General features: G+C 44.3%; 1 protein-coding gene across 21 annotated transcripts in view; it reads right to left on the reverse strand.

Annotated features, from left to right (window-relative positions):
* ADCY4 (adenylate cyclase 4) overlaps positions 1–20,331 on the reverse strand; it is a 1,677,325-nt gene that overhangs the window by 636,223 nt on the left and 1,020,771 nt on the right. For all 21 annotated transcript variants that reach the window (XM_069633796.1, XM_069633797.1, XM_069633789.1 and 18 more), the window contains one exon: positions 13,866–14,039. In XM_069633796.1, coding sequence (XP_069489897.1) covers positions 13,866–14,039 — 174 coding nt within the window. The remainder of the gene's footprint in view (positions 1–13,865; positions 14,040–20,331) is intronic.

Genomic DNA, 20,331 nt, shown 5'->3' on the forward strand with positions numbered 1-20,331 from the left:
CATTTTACACCCATGTGTAAGCTGCCATCCTCATCCGAGCTTGCTGGAATCTTCCTGGAACACATATTCTGTTTACATGGACTTCCTTCCAAGATCATATCTGATCGAGGACCTCAATACGTCTCTCAATTCTGGAAACATCTCTGTCGCATTTTGGGAATCCAACGCGCCCTCTCGTCTGGTTATCATCCCCAAATCAACGGGCCACAGAACGTGCTAATCAGACCCTGGAGCAGTATCTTCGATGTTTCGCCACCAAGGTTCAGGATGACTGGTCGCTCCTGATACCCGTGGCATAATTTGCCTACAACAATTCTGATCATTCAGCACTTAAGACCAGTCCTTTTTATTGTAGCCAAGGTTTCCATCCATCGGTTCTACCCTCTGTTCTCCCTCATCCTACACCAGTACCTACTGTCGACTCCTGGATAGAAACCCTCATCAACGTACACCAGGAGGCCAAAGAAAACTTAGAGAGGGCCAGAACACAGACTAAGAGGTATTCAGATTTAAAAAGAAGACCAGGTCCTATGACTACCCCGGCATCTACGGCCAAACAAGTTGGCGCCTCGGTACTATGGTCCATTTCCCATCAAGGAAATTATCAATCCAGTTTCATACCGGATCAGACTACCAGACTCTTGGAAGAAAATTCACCCAGTATTTAACACATCCTTATTAAAACCCTACAACCAATCCTCCCAGAAATCCTGCTGGCCTCCTCCTCTACTGGTCGACAACCAATTGGAATATGAAGTATCCCGAATATGTGACTCCAGGTATAAACGGGGTCAGCTTCAATACCTGGTTGAATGGAAAGGATATCCTCCTAGTGAAAGAACCTGGGAACCACTTTCTAATCTCAAGGCCCCTCGACTACTCAGAAGATTTCACCTTATACACCCAGGCAAACCTGGAGGAACGGGCCTTCGGAGGAGGCATGCTGTCATGAACTATAGAACACGCCCCTTTTGGACCTCCTGGTCCTTGTCTCAACAGGGCTTACACTCCCTTGTACTTCCAACATGGCCGTCCACTGTGAAACACATTCCTCGCTCTACACCTTGGACGTAGCGTGTTCTATTTATAGACCATGCCTCCCGCGGCTCCGTGCCTCTCAATGCTATTGCGAAGTAGCGACCAGACGTGTGCCCCGTAGCTCGCGGTATTGTTTTCCTTGCTTCTTCCAGCTTACCCCATTCCTAATCCCTTTCCTTCCTTTCTTGATTCCTGGACTCGTGTGCTAGTTGCGCACTCTGTTAATTTCCCGGATTCCTGGATCCTTGCATCCCGGAACTTTGAACGCACGCTGGAGTCGGAAGAGACTCGTGCAGCCTTATTCAAGACTCGATCAGTCCGCAAGAAGGCATCGATCAAGAAATCCAGCAAAGATCGAACTCCGGTGAGAAGGGGGGAACTCCTTGACAGGCCCTGCTCCCCCTCCCATTAGCTGCACTTGGCTTTTAAGCCAATCAGAGCAACCGGGAGATGGGTGCCAGCCTGGACATACCCAAGGCCCACAACAAAGGCCCCTGTCTGCTCTCTGTCCGCTACAGGTACGCAAAGGTAGCAAGTGCCTGTGTGCTGAATGCTTCCCCCACACCACCTATGGTCCCGCTGTTCCCTACCATCCCCTTCCTCTTAGCCACGCCCACCAAAAAAACCCCAAAACAGTCCCTATGCATTCTATGCTGCTGCTGCCCCTCAAGATGGAATTGTGCATCATGTCTGTGCCACCTATATTGACATTTTTGCATTGTATGCTGCTGCCGCCCCTTAATAGGGGTCATGCATTTTGTATGTCTTTGCTTGCACTTTTGTAACCAAGATTTCTCACAAGCACTTATTTAACCAAGTCAGCCTTCTTAACCGTGGCACAATGCCTGAGAGCAGTTGTCGCTTTACAAATGCAAATAAACAAATAAATATAAAAACCAATAAAATAAATAAATAATACAGACATCTCAAAGTCTGTCCAATATACAATATTGAAGAATTATACATTGTTCTTTCCCCACCAATAAATGTGAAAAGCAGGGAAGTCAGTTGGCACAGAATTATTTCTTTTAGATATTAATTCTAGTACTTTTCTTAATCCACCCTCTCTGAAGGGTACATTTTATAGCATGCTTCTTTATGCCAAAGGCACAGCTATTTTGGACTTAACACTGGCAGGTCTCCAACAGGGCCTGCTAAAAACAAATTACTATTTTGGGAAATATAGATTGTAATTAAATATGATAAAAACAAAAATGATGGTAGAAAAGGGTGAAGACTTGAAGCAAGTTTTTAAATGAATGTAGAGATGAGGAGGTAGTCTCATTTTTATTTGAGCCTACTCTTCCCAAAGCGCAGTGCTTGAGTCAATCATTTTAGGAAGACAACTGAATCATTAAGGATTAAAGCGCTTTTTTATACTTATTTTTCATGTTTGAGGCATTCTGATTGGACATATGCCTGGAGGTATATAAGGCAAAGCTCTGTTGCATGATTTTTATGGCGACAAAATCTAGGATGGTTCTAACTTTCATGTCCTGGAGGGGTTGCAAAATAAATTCCTGTGCCAAATAGCAGGTCTCCCTGCAGATACGCCTGATAGTGCCTAATGAGATGAATTGGGGGTGTTCAGTTTGAAGGTGTAGGGGCGACTTATGATTTTTTACTTATTTTTTAAACGCACATCTGAGATTTTCTGCTAATCATAGAGTGAATTTCAGTGTAGGTGTGATTGCAGCCTCCCCTGGTAAAGAAAAATACTTATGGTACAGGCAGGGTGCGAGAGGTGTGGTTGAAAGGCACTGTCCATTTGGATAGGGGGGGTGGGATATAACTAAATTTAGCACATTAAGTCAACTCAAAATAGCTCTTAAAGCAAGAGCTTATCCGATGGGGAGAGAGGCAGATGTCCCAGACATACATAGGCTGCCCTCTTTAGCTTTATATGCAGACTTAGTACACATATAAGATGGCAATAGTACACACATAAAATGGTAAGGAGAAATCTGTGAAATAAGATCCCGAAAATGCTGTAGGCTGATGCTAACGATACGTTTGAATTTACCCACCCTTCAATAAATGAAGATGTGCAAAGTGTGCCTGCAAAATAGAAGTCGATTAAGATTTCGTTCATTTTCTGTTCATTTGTCTTTGTAGCTCTGTTTTGTGTAAATGTGGACATGCATGGAAGCTTTGTTTTACATAATTAATTGTAATGATCAGGGTTTTATATATAGCTTGTTGAATATGTTGAAGATGCTTTTTTATTTTGGGCTTGTTCTATGTTAATTTTTTGAAATATGATGCATGTTTTTAAATGTTGCTAACTTAACAGAGAAATAGGATTAAATAAATATGAGTAATACTGGTCATTGCGTGGTAGGCTTTAAACATCACTACACTGGGGCTTTGGAGGTTACCCACGAAACATTCCTTTGGCATGTAATGGCAAATAGTGCATTTTAAAGCTCCTGAGGCCTGCTACATTGGTGAAAAAGTGATTTGGAATAATAATAATATTTTACTGAAGGATTTGGGCCTCTTTTCTTTACCCTCAAGGGATTCTACACAAAACTTAGTGGCAATCATTAGTCAAAATTGGGAGCATTTCATGACCATTTCATAAAGGAATGTGGTGGTGTTACCTAAGTATTTGGAATAATAAATGGGCTTGTTAATTTAAATGTATTGACAGTAACTTAATTGATTTAAATATTGGGAATATTAATTATGAAAAATGTGGCCTTTAGCTTGTTAGTCAGCCATGTACAGTTGTGTGGGTCTAGGACCCTGATTTGTCTGTATTTGTTAAAAATGATCTTTGCTTTTCCATTCTAGCAGCACTGCTTGTGTGCCCTTAGTAGCCTTCTTTCCTCCCTGCGGCCATTTTTCTGTGTGCTCGGTGTCCCCCTCTCCCGCACCAACTGATTGGACCTGCAGCTCTATTTAAGACTCACTCCCAGGGCAGCCCATTAAAGCCCCCTTGGATAAGGGCGGCTCCTGCAGAAACAGCTACAGATCGTGTTTGCCAGCGTTCGTGTCTGGAGCCTGCAGCGCAGCCGTCAACCAGCAGCGACTGGCAAGGTAAACCAGGTCCAGGCAGGGGGAACAGCCATTACTGCTTCCCATTAAACTGTCCCACCACTCTTATTAGCTAAAAGCTCCTAGACTGCTGCACGTAGCCCACATTTGTATGTTAACCATATCTGGCATTTAGGCCAACTGTGCTAGTCAGCCATATCTGACATCTAGGCCAACTGTGTTAGTCAGTCATATCTGGCATCTAGTTGTATAGGAAAAGAGCCAAATCTGAGGGCCCTCTGCCATCTAGGCCAACTGTGTTAGTCAGCCATATCCGCCATTTAGGTCAGCTGTCTTAGTCAGCAATATCCGGCATCTAGGCTAACTTTGTTAGTCAGCCATATCCGGCATTTAGGCCAACTATGGTAGTCAGCCATATCTGGCGTCAAGGCCAACTGTGTTAGTCAGCCATATCTGTGATATAGGCCATTTATGTTAGTCCACCATATTTGGCATTTAGGCCATCTGTGTTAGTCAGCCATATAGGCCGATTTCCCACTTGCCAGGTATCCCAAATCTAGGTGGTACTGTTTTTACTGCTGTGTCCTCAATATAGCCCTCTCTCCCACTTGCCGGACATCCCACATCTATAGGCCTCTCTCCCACTTGCCAGGCATCCCAAATCTAGGTGTTACCATTTGCTGTTGTATCCTCAACTGCAAGCCTTTCTCCTACTTGCCAAGTGTCATATATCTAGGTGTTACCACTTCTACTGTTGTGTCCTTAATTCACCCACTTGCCAGGTAACCCAAATCTTGGTGTTACCGTTGTATCTGTTGTCTCCTCAATATGGGCCTCTCTCCCACTTGCCAGGTATATCAAATCTTCATGTTGCCATTTTTACTGCTGTCTCCTCAATATGGGACTCTCTCCCACTTGTCATATGTCCCAAATCTAGGTGCTACTGTTCTACTACTGTGTCCTCAATATGGGCCTATCTCCCACTTACCAGGTGTCCCAAGTCTGGGTGTTGCTGTGTTATCTGCTGTCTCCTCAATGTGGGTCTCTCTCCCACTTACCAGGTATCCCAAGTTTGGGTGTTGCCATTTTAGCTGCTGTGTCCTCAGTATGGGCCTCTCTCCCACTTGACAGGCATCCCAAATCTGTAGGTCTCTCTCCGACTTGTCAAGTATCCCAAATCTAGGCAATACCATTGCTGTTGTGTCCTCAATTGTAAGTCGTTCTCCCTCTTGCGAAGTGTCCCACACCTAGGTGTTACCACTTCTACTGCTGTGTCCTCAAATCACCCACTTGCAAGGTAACCCAAATCTAGGTGTTATCGTTATTACTGTTTTGCCCTCGATACAAGCCTCTCTCCCACTTGCCAGGTGTTCCAAGTCTGGGTGTTGTCGTTTTTGCTGTCGTGTCCATTTTGGGTTTTTCTCCCACTTACCAGGCATCCCCAAGCTAAGTGCTGCTGCCCCCCCCCCTTTTTGGCTTCTCACCAATCCCTTGGCATCTAAGGTACAGATGCCCTTTGAGTGATTGCTGGGTCTCCAACTCAGACACCACAGCCCACTGGGGGTTCCTCAGACCCCAGATTGTCCCACCTAGCATGGTGCTCCAACCCTAGGACCCCCCACTGTCATGTCCCCATCCCAGGGGTTGACCATCTGCTAAGCTGTCCTACCCCTAGAGGTCTTCTCGCTTCCACTCACTGCATGCAAACCACAAGATCTCTACCCCTTCAACGGCTAGCTAGTCGCATAGCCCGGCCTCTTTCTCATCCGCAACCTATCTTTAACAACCCCTATCGGAACCACGCTCCATAACCAATCCTAATACCCACCACCCTAGCTAGCACATTCAGAGGTAGTGAACAGCTTCACCTGAACCTACACAAAAACCCAACCACCTACATTTGCAGAAACTACCCCCTGCAAATCACCAACTTCAAACCCGCAGAACAAGACAGAGTTGACCCTACAACATCAATCAAAGGACCCATGAGATAAACACCAAAAACCACACTGGAGCCATGAAGGAAATACCAGTAAATAACTGAACCACAAGGATTTACAACCTCTGTTTCAACAACCACAACCTCACCAACTTTAAGCAACAACTAACCACAAACAGCAACGACTAAACCCTAAGGACGAGGAAACATACCAATCCACAGAGGATGTCCACTCAAAAGAATCCAACCCACAACCAAAACACCATACCTCGCCACAAAAAAGACAAACAATCCAGAAGGGACAACAGAAATAATAAGGAAACCTAAGCCACGCAGGAGGCTGCTGACCAGCAAAATGTCACAACTCCAAAAAAACTGGGTGAAGTAGAGGCCAGATGGCCCAAGAACACATACTAAAAACAGAGCAAAGACAGGCTACATTTTTTGCTACCTCCCCACATACGAATGCCTTGTAATTAAATATGGACCACCAACAACAAACTCACAGGCAAGAAGCAAAACAAATACAGACCCTACCGGGACACCAAACACAACACGACAATTGATAAACCACCCCAACCCGGACTACACCCTGGACAATACTCCAAGTAGACTGCGGTGCAAACACAAATCCATTACCCTCTACACGCCCTACATGACCAAAACCTGAAACAAAGGATGGGCACCAATACAACTCACCAGCCGGAACAAACCAAAACCAATCAACCATGCCATACATCTAATCAATCTACTAGACAATGAGACTGAACACCAAAGAACTCCCACTCCCAACAGGCACAACCAGGAGAGAAACAACAGCAACGCAAACCCAATTGACAACACAACGAACCAACAATACAAACAACAAGCCAAAAGGAAAATAATCCATACTACGCTGCAGCCTACTCAACGTTAGATCCATGGCAAAACACTCAATAGAAATCCATGACCTTCTAAGTGAAGGAGGCACAGAAGTGCTCTTTCTTACAGAAATCCAGTTATCAGACATCTACAAAGCCATTGCGAAAGAAACAATACCGGACAATTTTAAATTAATACATGTCAACAGAGAAAGCCGAAGAGGAGGCAGAATCGCAATCATACAGAAAGAACACATCCAAGCATCTCAACTCATCCCAACCGATGTAGACGACTGTGAATCCCTCCTCATCAAAACCGAACTCAACGACCAAACCAACATAGAAATTCCTCCTGTCTACTGACCACCATCTTACAACCCCAATTTTGCAACAAAATGAGCTGATGTCATCTCCATTTTATAAACCTACCATGACAACCTAGTCATATGGAGAGACTTCAACATCTGGCTCGAAAAATAAAAATAAACCAAAGCAAACTCACTCTGCGCACTCCTGGAAACTTTGCATTTCAAGCAAAAAGTAAATGGGTCCACCCACAATGCTGGACACACATAGGATGCAATTTTCTGCAGGTAAGGACTGTGCGTATCTGCGCCACCTACACCGATGGGAGCAACCATTACTTGAAACCATTCTACATCATATTCCAAACCCCCCTGCGGGCCGGAAAGTTAATGCTCCATGCCAGCAAGAAAGCAAATTGAAAGAACCTAGCATTGGAGCCCTTAAAAAACGTGTTAGACTTGACCCCTACGAGCAGAACAGAACCCACTAAAACAACCCTAGGGTCGCAGCAGAAAACACACTCAACACCTGGATCACCAAGGCCGTAGACCACCTGGCGCCAGCAAAACCATTCAAAGGCACACCAAAAAACTGCCCGCAAAATGGTTCACAGAAGAACAGAAAGAGCTATAAAAAAAAACAAAATGGCAAAAAAATGAGGAGAACAATAAAACCGACAAGACACATTAAAATACCAAAGACAGCTAAGACTACATAAATCAACACTCCTCAAAGCAAAAAAATACTATTACGCCTCAAGAATAGAATTGGCAAACAACCCACAGAAAGAACTCTTCACTCATTCTACAAGAAATCCATCATCCCGACACAAGCACTTTGTGACAACATCACCAACAGCCTGAGATCAAAAATAGAAACAATCCAGCAGACCATCAACACAACCCAGGCTAATACAACCATAACCGCCGAACCACAGACATTGGGCAAAACATAAACTACAGCAAAACTCCCCTGCTTAGAACAGATCACAGACAAAACCTTTGCCACACTAATTAAGGACACCAACCTTGCAGGATCCCCAACTGACCCCTGCCCCCCTGACATTTTCAAAGGAATCCTCGACCACTGACCCATGGTGACACACTTCTGGAAACAAATGAACCTATCACTCAAAAAAGTAATTGTACCGTCCGCTTTCATATCAGCATACATCAAACCATTGATAAAAAAGGAATTAGAGACTGCAGAAGACACAAGAGACTATTCACCGATATCCAACCTGCCCTACCGAGTGAAAATCCTGGTGAACCATGTGAACATGATTTTAGGGATAATTTTAATTTCTGTGCTAATTTCCTTCAACCTTGGAGACCCCAGCCCTTTTCCTGGACTTAGGACATTTATTTTGACTCCTGAGTGAGTGCGACCTTTTTCTCACTCCTATGTTTTTACCTGATTTGGATTTTGTGTTTTCACTGTTTTTGGAGTCTGACAAACTCCATAGGCATCTGCTTTTTTGTATGGTGACGCACAGCAACTTCAGTGCAATGTTACTGAGAAATCCTTTAGATTTCTCCTAAGGTTTAAATACCTTTTCTTGGGTGAATTACAGATCCCAAGAATAGTAAAGTGAAATTGGCTTTACTTACCTTTTCTCTTTATGGGTCCAGCAAATACCATCTTACGTGGAGTGCTGGGGGGTTACTTAGTAGCCCCTTATCCTACTTTCTAATATAACATTTTTTGTTACCCTCACTACTTCAAATGGCTAGTGGCAGTGGTTTACTTTTTCCTACCATTGTGCTTTTCTAATGCAGGCTGAACCCTCAGATGCAGAAGAGCACCCATGGGTGACCATTTTGTCAAAATGGCCCCTGTTTTTTTTTCTCAGCATTTTTTGTTTGTGAGGTCTCTTTTGGGTTTTACTATGTGCGTTGAGACAGGTTTGAGCCCTTTGTTTGTCTTGCCTTTGGCGGGCTTCAGCCCTGAAGCCCGCCCCTAGCTCCAGTGTGTCTGGAAGGACATGATGTGAGGGAGGGTCCCGAAACTCCCCTGCCCTTCGTCTCTAGGAAGGCCTGAATGCAACAAGTCCTGATTGGTTGGCTGACTGTCCTTTCAGGACAAGCCACCCTGCTATGTGATTGACAGCCTACGCTGTGCATGAATGGGAAAAACCTGCATAAAAAGGCAAGGGTTTTGGGACTACAGGAAGAGTCGACCACTGGGAGAAACACCCAACGAAGAAACCATGAACAAAGTTTGCTGCAACCTCCTGGACCTTTTAATTGCCAGGTGAAGCCCTACTGGTGTGCTGACCTCCTTTTTCACCCCGACAGAGAAGCTCCAGATGGAATTACTTTTCCCCTTGGGTTAGTGGGACTAACCACCATCTCCGACTTGTTCTTCTTCCCTGTTGCTGCAAGAGCCCAATGCAAGGGATTGAGTATCCGTAGTAGAGTGCAATGTCTGCCGTGAAACGAATCTGGAGAGAAGCTCCAGGAGCCTTCTTAAGACCCTCCAGAAGCAGGACCCCCAGATCCAGAGTCCTCTCCCCAGAGTGCAGGACTGAGGGAGTGAAGAAAGTCCAACCGGTGTCTCCGATCCACATCAGTGCTGTTTGCTAAGCGCTAAAACTGTGAAGTGCTGCTGAACCGAAAAGAGCTTGTAGCTGCCGACGACCTCCTGAGTACTTTCGTAACAGCCCTGCAGATGTCCCCCCTCTTGTCCCCAAGATTCAGGCTCAGGAACCAGGGTCTGCACCGCTGTAGCAATACAGAATCCAGCTGGATCACTCTTCTTCTAACCAGAGGTACTGTTTAGGATTGGGGTACTTAACTTATTGCCTTTAGCCGTGCTTTTCTCCCTGAAGAATTGCATTGGCTTACCTTTTTCGAGTTGATTTCAACTACCTTCTCACAGGCTTAACAGCTGGTGACCCTACAAGTGATTTTTCAGAACCCTCTAACTTTGTGCAAACTTTTTGTCCAGGAAGTGCATCAGATCCGTAGACTGTGTCCAAATGACTTTGGCTGCCCAGGCTCCCTAACAACACTCTTCTAAATCCATTGACTTTGATACTGTTTGTCCCTCATAGGTGGTAGCTTGTCTAGACTTACCTAGACTTCATTGGAGGATTGGAGGGTTGTCCTCACATATTCAGAGAAATTGGTCTACCTTTTTACTTCCCTAATCCTTTCCTTTCTGCAACTTATAGTCTTCAAACGTATATTGGTGTGATATATAAATGCAAATATTATCCTTGTGATTGAAGTCACCTCAGGGTGTAGGAGTAGTGTATGAAGCATATCCAAAGATCATCCACTGGCTTAATTTGACTCTGAAAAGTAATTTTAAAGTATATGTGAATTATTACAACAAATTCCCTTTTTAAAGAATGTTTATTTAAAATTGATGTTAAATAAATAAATAACTATTTATAACAGAAACCTTGAGTGTGTTACTTGGCTACTTGTATCTGCTGATTTCAACTGTATAGCTCTACAGGTCATATTTACCCCTCTTGAGATACGCCTGGCTGCTCAGTCACACTACCAACTTGTGTAGTACAAACCTATACCAAAAGGTGGGTTACCTAATACCAAGTAGATAAGTGTTGTGTAGTCTCACACGGTGTGACTGCACCAATTCTTACCTAACACAAAATACTACTTAAATACTTTGAAACAAATACTCGATCGGTCACAAGTTGGTTTCAGACCAATGAGAGGAACGGAATCAGCACTCCTATTGATTTGTGATGACCTGAAAATAAACACAGACGACGATACCCAATCACCCCTCACACTATTGGACATATCAGCGGCTTTCAACACAATCAACCATGCAACACTAATAAAAAGACTGATGGAATGGGGCATACAGGAATCCGCACTAAAATGGCTTACCTCATTCTTAACAAACTGAACCAAAAGAACCTAAAGAACCTACCTACCAATGTTGACCTCAAACACCAAAATATTTCTTGCAGAGTCCCACAGAGATGCAGCCTCTCCTCTCTGCTTTTCAACATCTACATATGCCCACTGATGAAAATCATTCGAACCCACGGACTAACCACCTATAACTATGCAGATGACACACTGATTGTGAAAACTAACAGAACACAGGAACAAAATTACTGCCTCAACAACTGCCTCACATGCATCTACAACTGGATGACAACAAACAACCTTAAACTGAACCCGGCAAAAATGGAAATAATGCTCTCACCTGCATAAATCAATGCCGGCAACCCACAACTGGACTGGCCAGCCAGCATGGGAATGCAACCGGAGACTACTAACGTAGTAAATAACCTAGGAATACTCATGGACAGCGGGCTAGCCCTGGAACTGCAAGTCAACGCAATCACCAAAAAATGCTTCTTCCTTCTACGACTACTCAGAGGATTACTCCCTTACCTCTCCTTCCCTCACAGACTTCTCCTTCCATCACAGAACTCTCACAATCATATGCAAACAGCCTCTACCTAGGAATGCCGGAAAGACTCACCAGGAAACTCCAATGGGTGCAAAAACAGCAGCCAGGATTCTATTAAGACTAAACAGAAGACACCACATCTCTCCAGCACCGGAAAGCCTACACTGGTTACCAGTAAAAAAATGAATTGAATTCAAAGCACTCTGCACCCCCCACAGAGCCTTGCACAAACAAGGAGCTGAATTCCTCCAAGACAAGATCAACCGGTCCTGCTCAAGAAGGGACCTAAAATCCAGCAATGACCTACAAATAGAGACAAAACATTACGTAAAAAGAACATTTGGTGGAACAGCATTCGCATGTCTAATTGGAAACCACTGGAACACCATGCTAAATAAATCAGAAACACAGAAGACCACATCACCTTCAGGAAACTACTCAAAACCTCGTTATTCAACAGACAATAACAACCACAAAGGGACACTGGCAACAACATCAAAGACCAAAAGAAATACACTAAGGGACACAGTTTCACAAAAAGCACCAATGGCTTAGAGGACCAGAACACTGTACCACCTCACGGCCTGCCCACTCCCCTTCTATGTCCCAGCAACAAGACACAAACCACGAAATACTGTAGACCAACCAAAGGAAAGATTTAGGGATAGCACCAAACCCAATCATACACCAAGAAATTCAGACAGGTAATCCATGAAATCATAATACCCCACAACAAGCCCACCCACAACCAGGGCAACTGTAGCCTATAACCATGGGCAACCCAATGGAGCACCGTCCCCACTATAATTAAACCAACAAGACATCATTTTTGCACCTTACGACCACAACCAACTGGGACAAACAACAAGGATCAAACTAGGTTTCTACCACCAACTTGCGTACGATAACCGCAAGGGAAGTCAGCCCAGACCTGGAGAGGAGGCAAGATGGGCTGACAAACCGCAACCAAGAACGTGGGTAGATACCATCAAGCGACAACCAAAGAGTCATACCCGAGGCTCCACCAAACCAATCGACTTACTAACCCACTTCCCCTTCCTGCGCTTCCAAAATAACCAACGCCACTACACTAGACCTTAGGCTAGCCACACTACACATAAACACACCAAGAATCAATTCAATGTTTACGCCCCACTATCTCTATGAGATTCTGGAACCACACCTAGAGTGAACCACCCATCACATACTCCATCAACGACATAAATACACTCCAAGACGCCATATAATCACACAGCAACAGCCACCCATGACTCTGGATTCCTTATGTTTACAATCTAACCAGTAAGCACAACCACAACCCACAACATTACACAAAACACTAACACCAACACAAACACTGGCACACACCCGAGGCACTGTGTCTCACCCATACGGTTACAACGCACAGGCCTTTCCGTATCACTCGCACATGCAAAACAAGACTCCAGTTACTCCTGGTTCTGAACCTATTCTCTCATCCTATCCTCACTAACCCCACCAGCGTCCTCTCTGCAGAGCCACCGAAGCACCTGTAGATTGCCTGTGGGTGGTAGCGGTGCACGGTATAAATGAACATAACATAACATTATCCACACGCCAGATGGGTAGACTATGTACAAATAAATATTTTTGACACTAAAGTTTATATTTCTGATAAATATAATGCATGGTGGAATCAAACACAAACCTCACTTGTACAAAAGGCAGTACATGACAATGATTTATTAAAGGTGAGTTGGGTATACATGCCACTATTATGCTCCTACTAGATGTTCAAAGAAACAGGATATTACCATTTTGTCCAGGACAGAAACATGGTTCAATTATTTTGCTCATTAATACATTGGTCAGCTGAGCAAAGTAGCTCACAATAACAGGGTTTTAGCAATGCCACTGCTACAATAAGTATGGACATTTACTGAAAAATAATTTGCATGGTGGCAACAAACTCAAATCTTGTACATATAAAAAGAAGTCAGCTGGAACCACAGCAGGCTCATTGGCCAACATTCTCGCACAGTCCAGGAATCTGTCCTGGCTATACTGCGACACAAGGCCCAGAGCAACTTGCGAGCAACAATTTAGGTTGCCGTCAGCACCATGTTGCTGCCCAACTACACGTGGGGGATCACCTAGGGAAAGACCATTGATTGTTGATTGCAGGTAATGGAGGTTAAAAAGTCACATAATATACACTCAAAAAAATCTTTCTATATATGTTCTCATTGGACATTATGGAAGCAGATTTAAGCAGTTGTGCAAGTTGCAATGCAACAGTAATGTGTTAGTCTTTGAAGTCCTGCAGTGGTGTTTGGACCTACCATGTTGGCAAAGTCTGGTGGATCCACATTCAGGCTATCGCGGTGGTTCAGGTGGGCAAAGGGCTTAGCAGCCCCCCAAGACTCAAGATAGCGAGTCATGCGGACTGAGGCCCTCATCTTTTGGCCTCCAGCGGGGCAGGGAGATATGGTGTTGTCAATGCTCTCCTCGTCTGCCTGGAGGAAAGGAAAAAAGAGTATGTTAACACTGAGCACCTTAGCTGTCTACCGTTGATTTACTCTATCACACAAAACACTAATCTAAAATTAATTTCTTTTATTGGTCAGAAGAACAATTTCACAAATTTGTCAAAACTAAAACTGAAATCCAATAAATAGTTTTTTTTAATTCTTATGAAGTGCGGGAACACAATGGGGCACTGCGAATACCAATTCATAATGAAACAATATAAAAAATGGCAACATCATTGAACTAAAATGTAATGTATGAGATAAAAAAAATAAGTCTTAAGGGCCTTCTGGAATCTAGGTAGCATTGGAATCGGTGAACTTGACGGCACTAAAGAATTTCAAGCATGTGATGCTGCTGCAGAAAAAGCCTGAGCTGAGGGGCAAGAGGATCTGAATCGCAGACTGGACATGATAGCTACAAGATATCAGAGCTCCTAGTGAGCCTTGAATCAAGTGGATGTTCAACTTGGCAGCTAAATAGGCTAGCTGCCCGTTTCCCCTTTTGAAGTATTCTAACCTGCCTGAACTAGGGGGACATGTCCTTGATTAGATGGAAATTGTCCAATATAAATAAAATGACACTCTAGCCTTACCACAATTGATAAAAGGCCAACAGATATTCCTGGATTTAATACAACAAAAAGACACTTCCACAAAAGCACTCCATCCAGTCATGGCTATCGGCAATGCATACCTCACCCATGGAACATTTTTCATTTTCCCTCAAAACCAGACAAATACTCCTGCTCCTCAGAAAGACACTCGATGCTGATGACCTCAGCAACTGTCACCCCATTGCACATCATTCTGTCCTTGACAAGATGAAATAAGGAGCTGTAGACACAACTTAATCACAAATTGACACCAACAACTGCTTACAGACCTACCAAACAGGCCTCACACCCAGATCCAGTGTGGAGAGGGCCACCATATAAGTGGTAGATGATGGTCACTTCATCCTCAATTATGTTCACCCCTGCCTTGTGGGACTCCTCTCTCTCTCTCTGCAGGCTTGACATACTACAGAACCATGTGGGAATCGATGAGACCTTCCTTCAGTGGTTCTACTCATATGTAGAAGTGCACAATAGGTTCACCCAGCTGGATACACCCAGATCAGTCACCTATCTGTCAACTTCGTAGTGCCACATTGATCCATCATCTCATCTTTGATCCTCATCCTCTACATGGAGCCCCTGGGTTCCTTCCTTACCTACCACAACTTCCACATCCACCAATGCATAATGACACTCAATTCTACCTTCAAATTCTTCAATCGAGGTCATGTACCAACTCCAGGCCTGCTTTACCCGGACATAAACCTGGATTTCCAGTGCATATTTCAAAGTGAATCCCAACAAAACAGAATTCCTCCTCCTCAATAACATTGAACACACCCACATCCAGACTTGGGTTTCCTCCATGTTCATAGAGGGCTTCACCCTGCAGCTGACCTGATAGGTTTCCACATTGACAGCCATCTCTCTTTCAAAAGGTACATAACACAGAAAACCCACCCAGGCAGTTTGGCACCAATTCCCTCTTGTAGAAAACAAAGCCCTTCCTTTTAGACAATATCTTCTGATCCATTGTACCCTCTCCACTTTGTCACCACTGAGAAGTGCTTCATCAAAAGGCCTCTGCAAATTTGACCATATTCTGCCACACTAGTTGAACTACATAGGTTGCTCCTCTAAGCAAGAATCACCTAAAGGTGGCAAGGTGCATGTGATGAATCCTGTGGAGTCATCACTGAATCCCAGCCAGAGATCTTCTCCCATGTGGCATGGGGACTGCAGCCGCTACCTAACCTGACCCTGACCCTGGGGGAAGATGGCTGTCAGGGGAAGGTGGTAACCCCATATGATATGATATGATAGATTATTTTAAAACGCGCTTAATACCCACAGGTTTCTAAGCGCGGACCCGAGTATCGAACCTGTGTTGCTCCGTGTCGTCTTGCTTCCAAGGCGAGCATGTTGCCCCTAAGCTATCCTCCTGAGACCATCAGGAGAAATGCAGTATTCTTTCCTTCCCAGAGAAGAAGACCCCATAATTCTAAACTCTTAATGGCCAGTTATCACTATACAAATCCCTCCAGTTATAAAACCCCAAACGCCCTTCTTGTAAAACATTTGAGGCAGAATACCATTCACACCTCATATGTACATAATACACACATAACCTCTCCTGTCTCTGATGTGCTTGTGCTAACCAAAGCACCTAAAAAAATCATTTCAACTCCCATAAAGCCTCATGTACTGAGACAACAAAGAGGAATAAGGAGTTAATGTGGATCAATGGAAACACTAAGCTGAACATGCAGGCTAGTTGGTATGATGAGGTCCAAGTGTGCGGATATTTAAAAATGGTGTCCGCATTACAGGAAAGGAGAGAAGCAGAACGAAAGAAGAAGGAAGAAGAACTGAAGGAGAGGTCAGCATTACGGGAACAGACTGCGCTGGAGAAGGCAGATGCTTTCAGACGCCTGCTCCCCAGCAGTACCTACTAGTCTGGTGCGAGGCCACAGAAGACACACAGCAGGCACTGTAGCAGAGGGCTTACCGGCAGGTGGACGCAGAGCTGGCAGGGGAGCTGAGAGAAGGTCTGCAGAGTGGGAAATGCTGTCTCAGAGTGAAAGCTTCATTGCAGCAATGTGCAATGCTACCAGACACCGGTCAGTCTGCACAGAGATGTTGGGGACCCTCGTGCATACCGACAGGCATGTGAGTCATTAAGAAGTTATTTTGAATACCAACACAGTAGAATACAACGACAGAATTTTCCAAAGTCGTTTTGCATGAGATGTCAATATGGGGAAGGTTGGAGCAAGTATTGCCACAAGCCAAAGAATACTAGCAAAGAAATTAAAAGACAGACATTGAACAAGTCTCCATATATGAGAAATCAATATGGGGAAAGTTGGAGCAAGTGTTACCAAAAGCAGATTAATACCAATTAAGCAGTTCAAAGGCCAAAATTGAACAAGTCTTCATATATGAGATGTCAATGTGGGGAAAGTTGGAACAATAAGTACCTTAAGCCAAGAAAGTATAGACCGTGAAGGAATACACCTGTGCTATACTGAAAGACAGTGAGAACGTTAAGAGAAACCCTGGTGAACGAAGCTCATCAGGCAGTGAGCATTTGGGGAGAAGATATCTGGCAGAGAAGCATACCAGGGGATCTACAAGCCCCACAAAGGGATTCTTGGCAGGGAGTACACCAGGTAATCCGTTCGAAATACACAGAGGAATACGACTGTGGGCAGATACCTGGCAGGAGAGTATACCAGGTGATTTGTAAGATCCAGATGAAAAGAAATCCTGGCAGTCCAAGCACCATACAAGGTGAAGTTAGATAAACATGTTGACATTGTTGGAAGATACCTGGCAGGAGTGTATAGCAGGGGATCGGATAAGCCTACTAAAGGATTCCTGGCAGAGCAGTATACCAGGAAGTCCACTGAGGTCATAGAAAGAAATTGACAGACTTACTTTTGCAGAACACATGGCAAAACAAGTGACACAAAGACTCTGAGAAAACAGGCAAGTGGAAGCAGGCAAGTGGAAGCTGTGAAATTGAACAAACACCCTCTTTCCTGTTAAAATCAAAATACCTGGCGGAAGGATATAAGCAGAGACCTAAAGAGGACACGGGAGGATTTCTGATGGCCAAATACATCAGTTAGTCCACTAAATATCGAAGAGGCTTATAAGAGAACCCTAGATGGAATATCTCATTGTGAATGAGACCCCTTTGGTTTGTGACCTCAGTGCCAAAAAACCTAGAAAGGGCTGAATGGTGTGGGACAGGCATAAGGAACCAAAAAAGTGATTGTTTGAAGGAGACGAGTTTGCCGTCCTTAAGTGGTTGCTTGAAAGAGACACTTGCCATTCTTAAGAAGTGGTTGCTTGAAAGAGACACTTTTGCCATTTTTAAAGCATTATGGTTTGAAAGGGACCCTTTTGCCATCCTACCTGAGATATCCAGGGGAAGGGAAGTACCCTTTGGATCCAAGGATTGTTTTTGTTGCATTCATCTACTTGTTTTTTAACACTTTTTATCAAATCTACATCAGAGACACTTCCCATACACCTGTAGGTTATCATTTCTAGTGTGAGGGTCATATTAGTATTTTTGGACACAAGGACAGTGTATATACTTTTCACGATGTGTGTGAGAAACTTAAGGGTATTCCACTCCTACTCCGCCTGGATCCTGCTCTCAGGTGGCCAGGGAAAGGCCATCACTCTTGGATTCTGACCCTGGGGGTGGAGAAGTGAGGGAGGATCACCTTGATAGAGGGTCCTTGGGGATTCGGACTGAGGTGCTCTTGGGCGAAGCAAGATATCCCCCTTTCCCTGTTGAGGAACAACCTAGTCCCCCCCAGCCTCTATGGGCTATTGTAAGCCAGTTCCCTTCATTTCCCCACATTTTCCATCTAACAATACTGAAATGAGGAAGAAGCAACCAGGAGTAGTGAACATTAGTTACCTGGTTCACCACTCTGGTACTGGGACGAGAAAGATGCCTGTAAAGTATTGTGAGGGCCAGGCATGTCCCTTTAATTATAGTTGGGCAACTTGCTTGAGAATACACACCTGAAACCTGTCAAATGGTTGCAGGTGTATAAATGGAGAACAAGAGAACAGTGGATGCAGATACAGGGAGGTCTGTGTAGGGAGCAGGAAACCCTTTGTGACAGGAGGCTGCCATGGTGGGACAGGAGAAGGATCCAGGATGCCGGCCATGATCCCGTAGGACCTGGGGAGCCCAAGGCGAGTGAGGCTGTGGGGCTTCTTCAGGTGTGGGAGACTCCTATTGAAGCAAGCGGCGGGTGCTGCAAGAGAACGGGACAGGTGAGATGCCGTCCACTCCCTGTGCAGACCACAGAGATGCTGGCACTGGTCCGTTGATGGGAGAAGAAGTAAGCAGCAGCAGAGACCGTCGGGGAGGACACCGAAGAACTGGTGGGTGTTGGGAGGAGCCACTCAAGACTAGCTGGCTGCAGAGCAATAACTAAGTATCAAATGAGATTAAAACTTGTATCCATGCCGCATTAGGCCTATTGAATATCAAACTGAATGAAAGCTTGAACATAAGCCTATTGAAACGAAATTGAACACAACTTTACCTACTGAATATTGAATTGAATGAAAACTTGAGCTTAAACGTGTTAAAAAAGAAATACCATTTCATGGGCAAAGAAAACAACGGATGACAAACAAAGGAAAAGTACCCATACGAAAGTAATATTGAAGAGAGCGCCATTATGGAAGATTACTATAAAAAGGTTCGACATGGAAACAACCACCTGAAAGTGAAATGTATGAACATAGGCAGTATGGCAAGGTCAAAGACTGGCAAGAGGTGTGTAACATGTTGTGTAAAGCCAATAGGACAACCAAAAGGAACTAAGTGAGTGTGGCTCTGAACACAGGGCAGATGCAGAGGAGCCTGTGTGGGCTGAGGAGCCTAGGGATCCTGGTTGTGTGACCTGTGATGGGTGGACCTTGTGGTCTGACAAATGTGCCTAGACCAGTAAGCCCTGGATTATAAGAACCAAGGACATTGTGAAATTAACCAAGAAGGAAGAATGCAAGTAACTTGGTGATGCAATCCATAAGACGGGCCAGGCTGACCTTGAGTTGTGTTACATTTATTTCGAAAAGACAGAAACCAATAAAAGTGGATGAGTTAAAGTCTTGGGGAAGGGAACCCTGAGACTTAAGGAACTAGAAGTATTAACTTGAGTGTTAACTTGAGAATTGAGTCTCAAGACCCTCCACCTGTGAACTGTGCCATTTGGAACTTGGCGAAGGGAACCCTGAGAAGTGAGTGGAACTGTGTTACTTTGAATTTAAGAAAGATAATCTTCAAGCTTTTCTGGAACTTTCTTGAACTTGGGGAAGGGGAGCTAAAAAGAAAACTACGAGCGGGAAGAAGCTAGGAACTTTATGTTGATCACCATTTCTTTGATTGTTCACATCCCTACACATTTTCTAGCTTTAGTTGTGAGGGCAGGTATAGGTTTTGGACACAGACAGGCTTTTAAGTTGGACTCAAGGACTCAGACTTTCTTTAGTTTCGTTCAGGGAAGAAAATCCAACCTTATCATAGGGCATTTACGCCCGTGGGGTGGGACCTGAGTTAATGGAGTGTGTGATGAATACACATTTCATGTTATGGGTGTCTAGTATCTGGTGTGTGACACAATGCCTGAGACTTCCCTGCCCGAAACTGACATGAATGCAGTGTGGAGTGCTGAATGGCT

This window comes from Ambystoma mexicanum, chromosome 13 (assembly GCF_040938575.1).
Source record: "Ambystoma mexicanum isolate Mex_15411 chromosome 13, UKY_AmexF1_1, whole genome shotgun sequence".
Lineage (NCBI taxonomy): Eukaryota > Metazoa > Chordata > Amphibia > Caudata > Ambystomatidae > Ambystoma > Ambystoma mexicanum.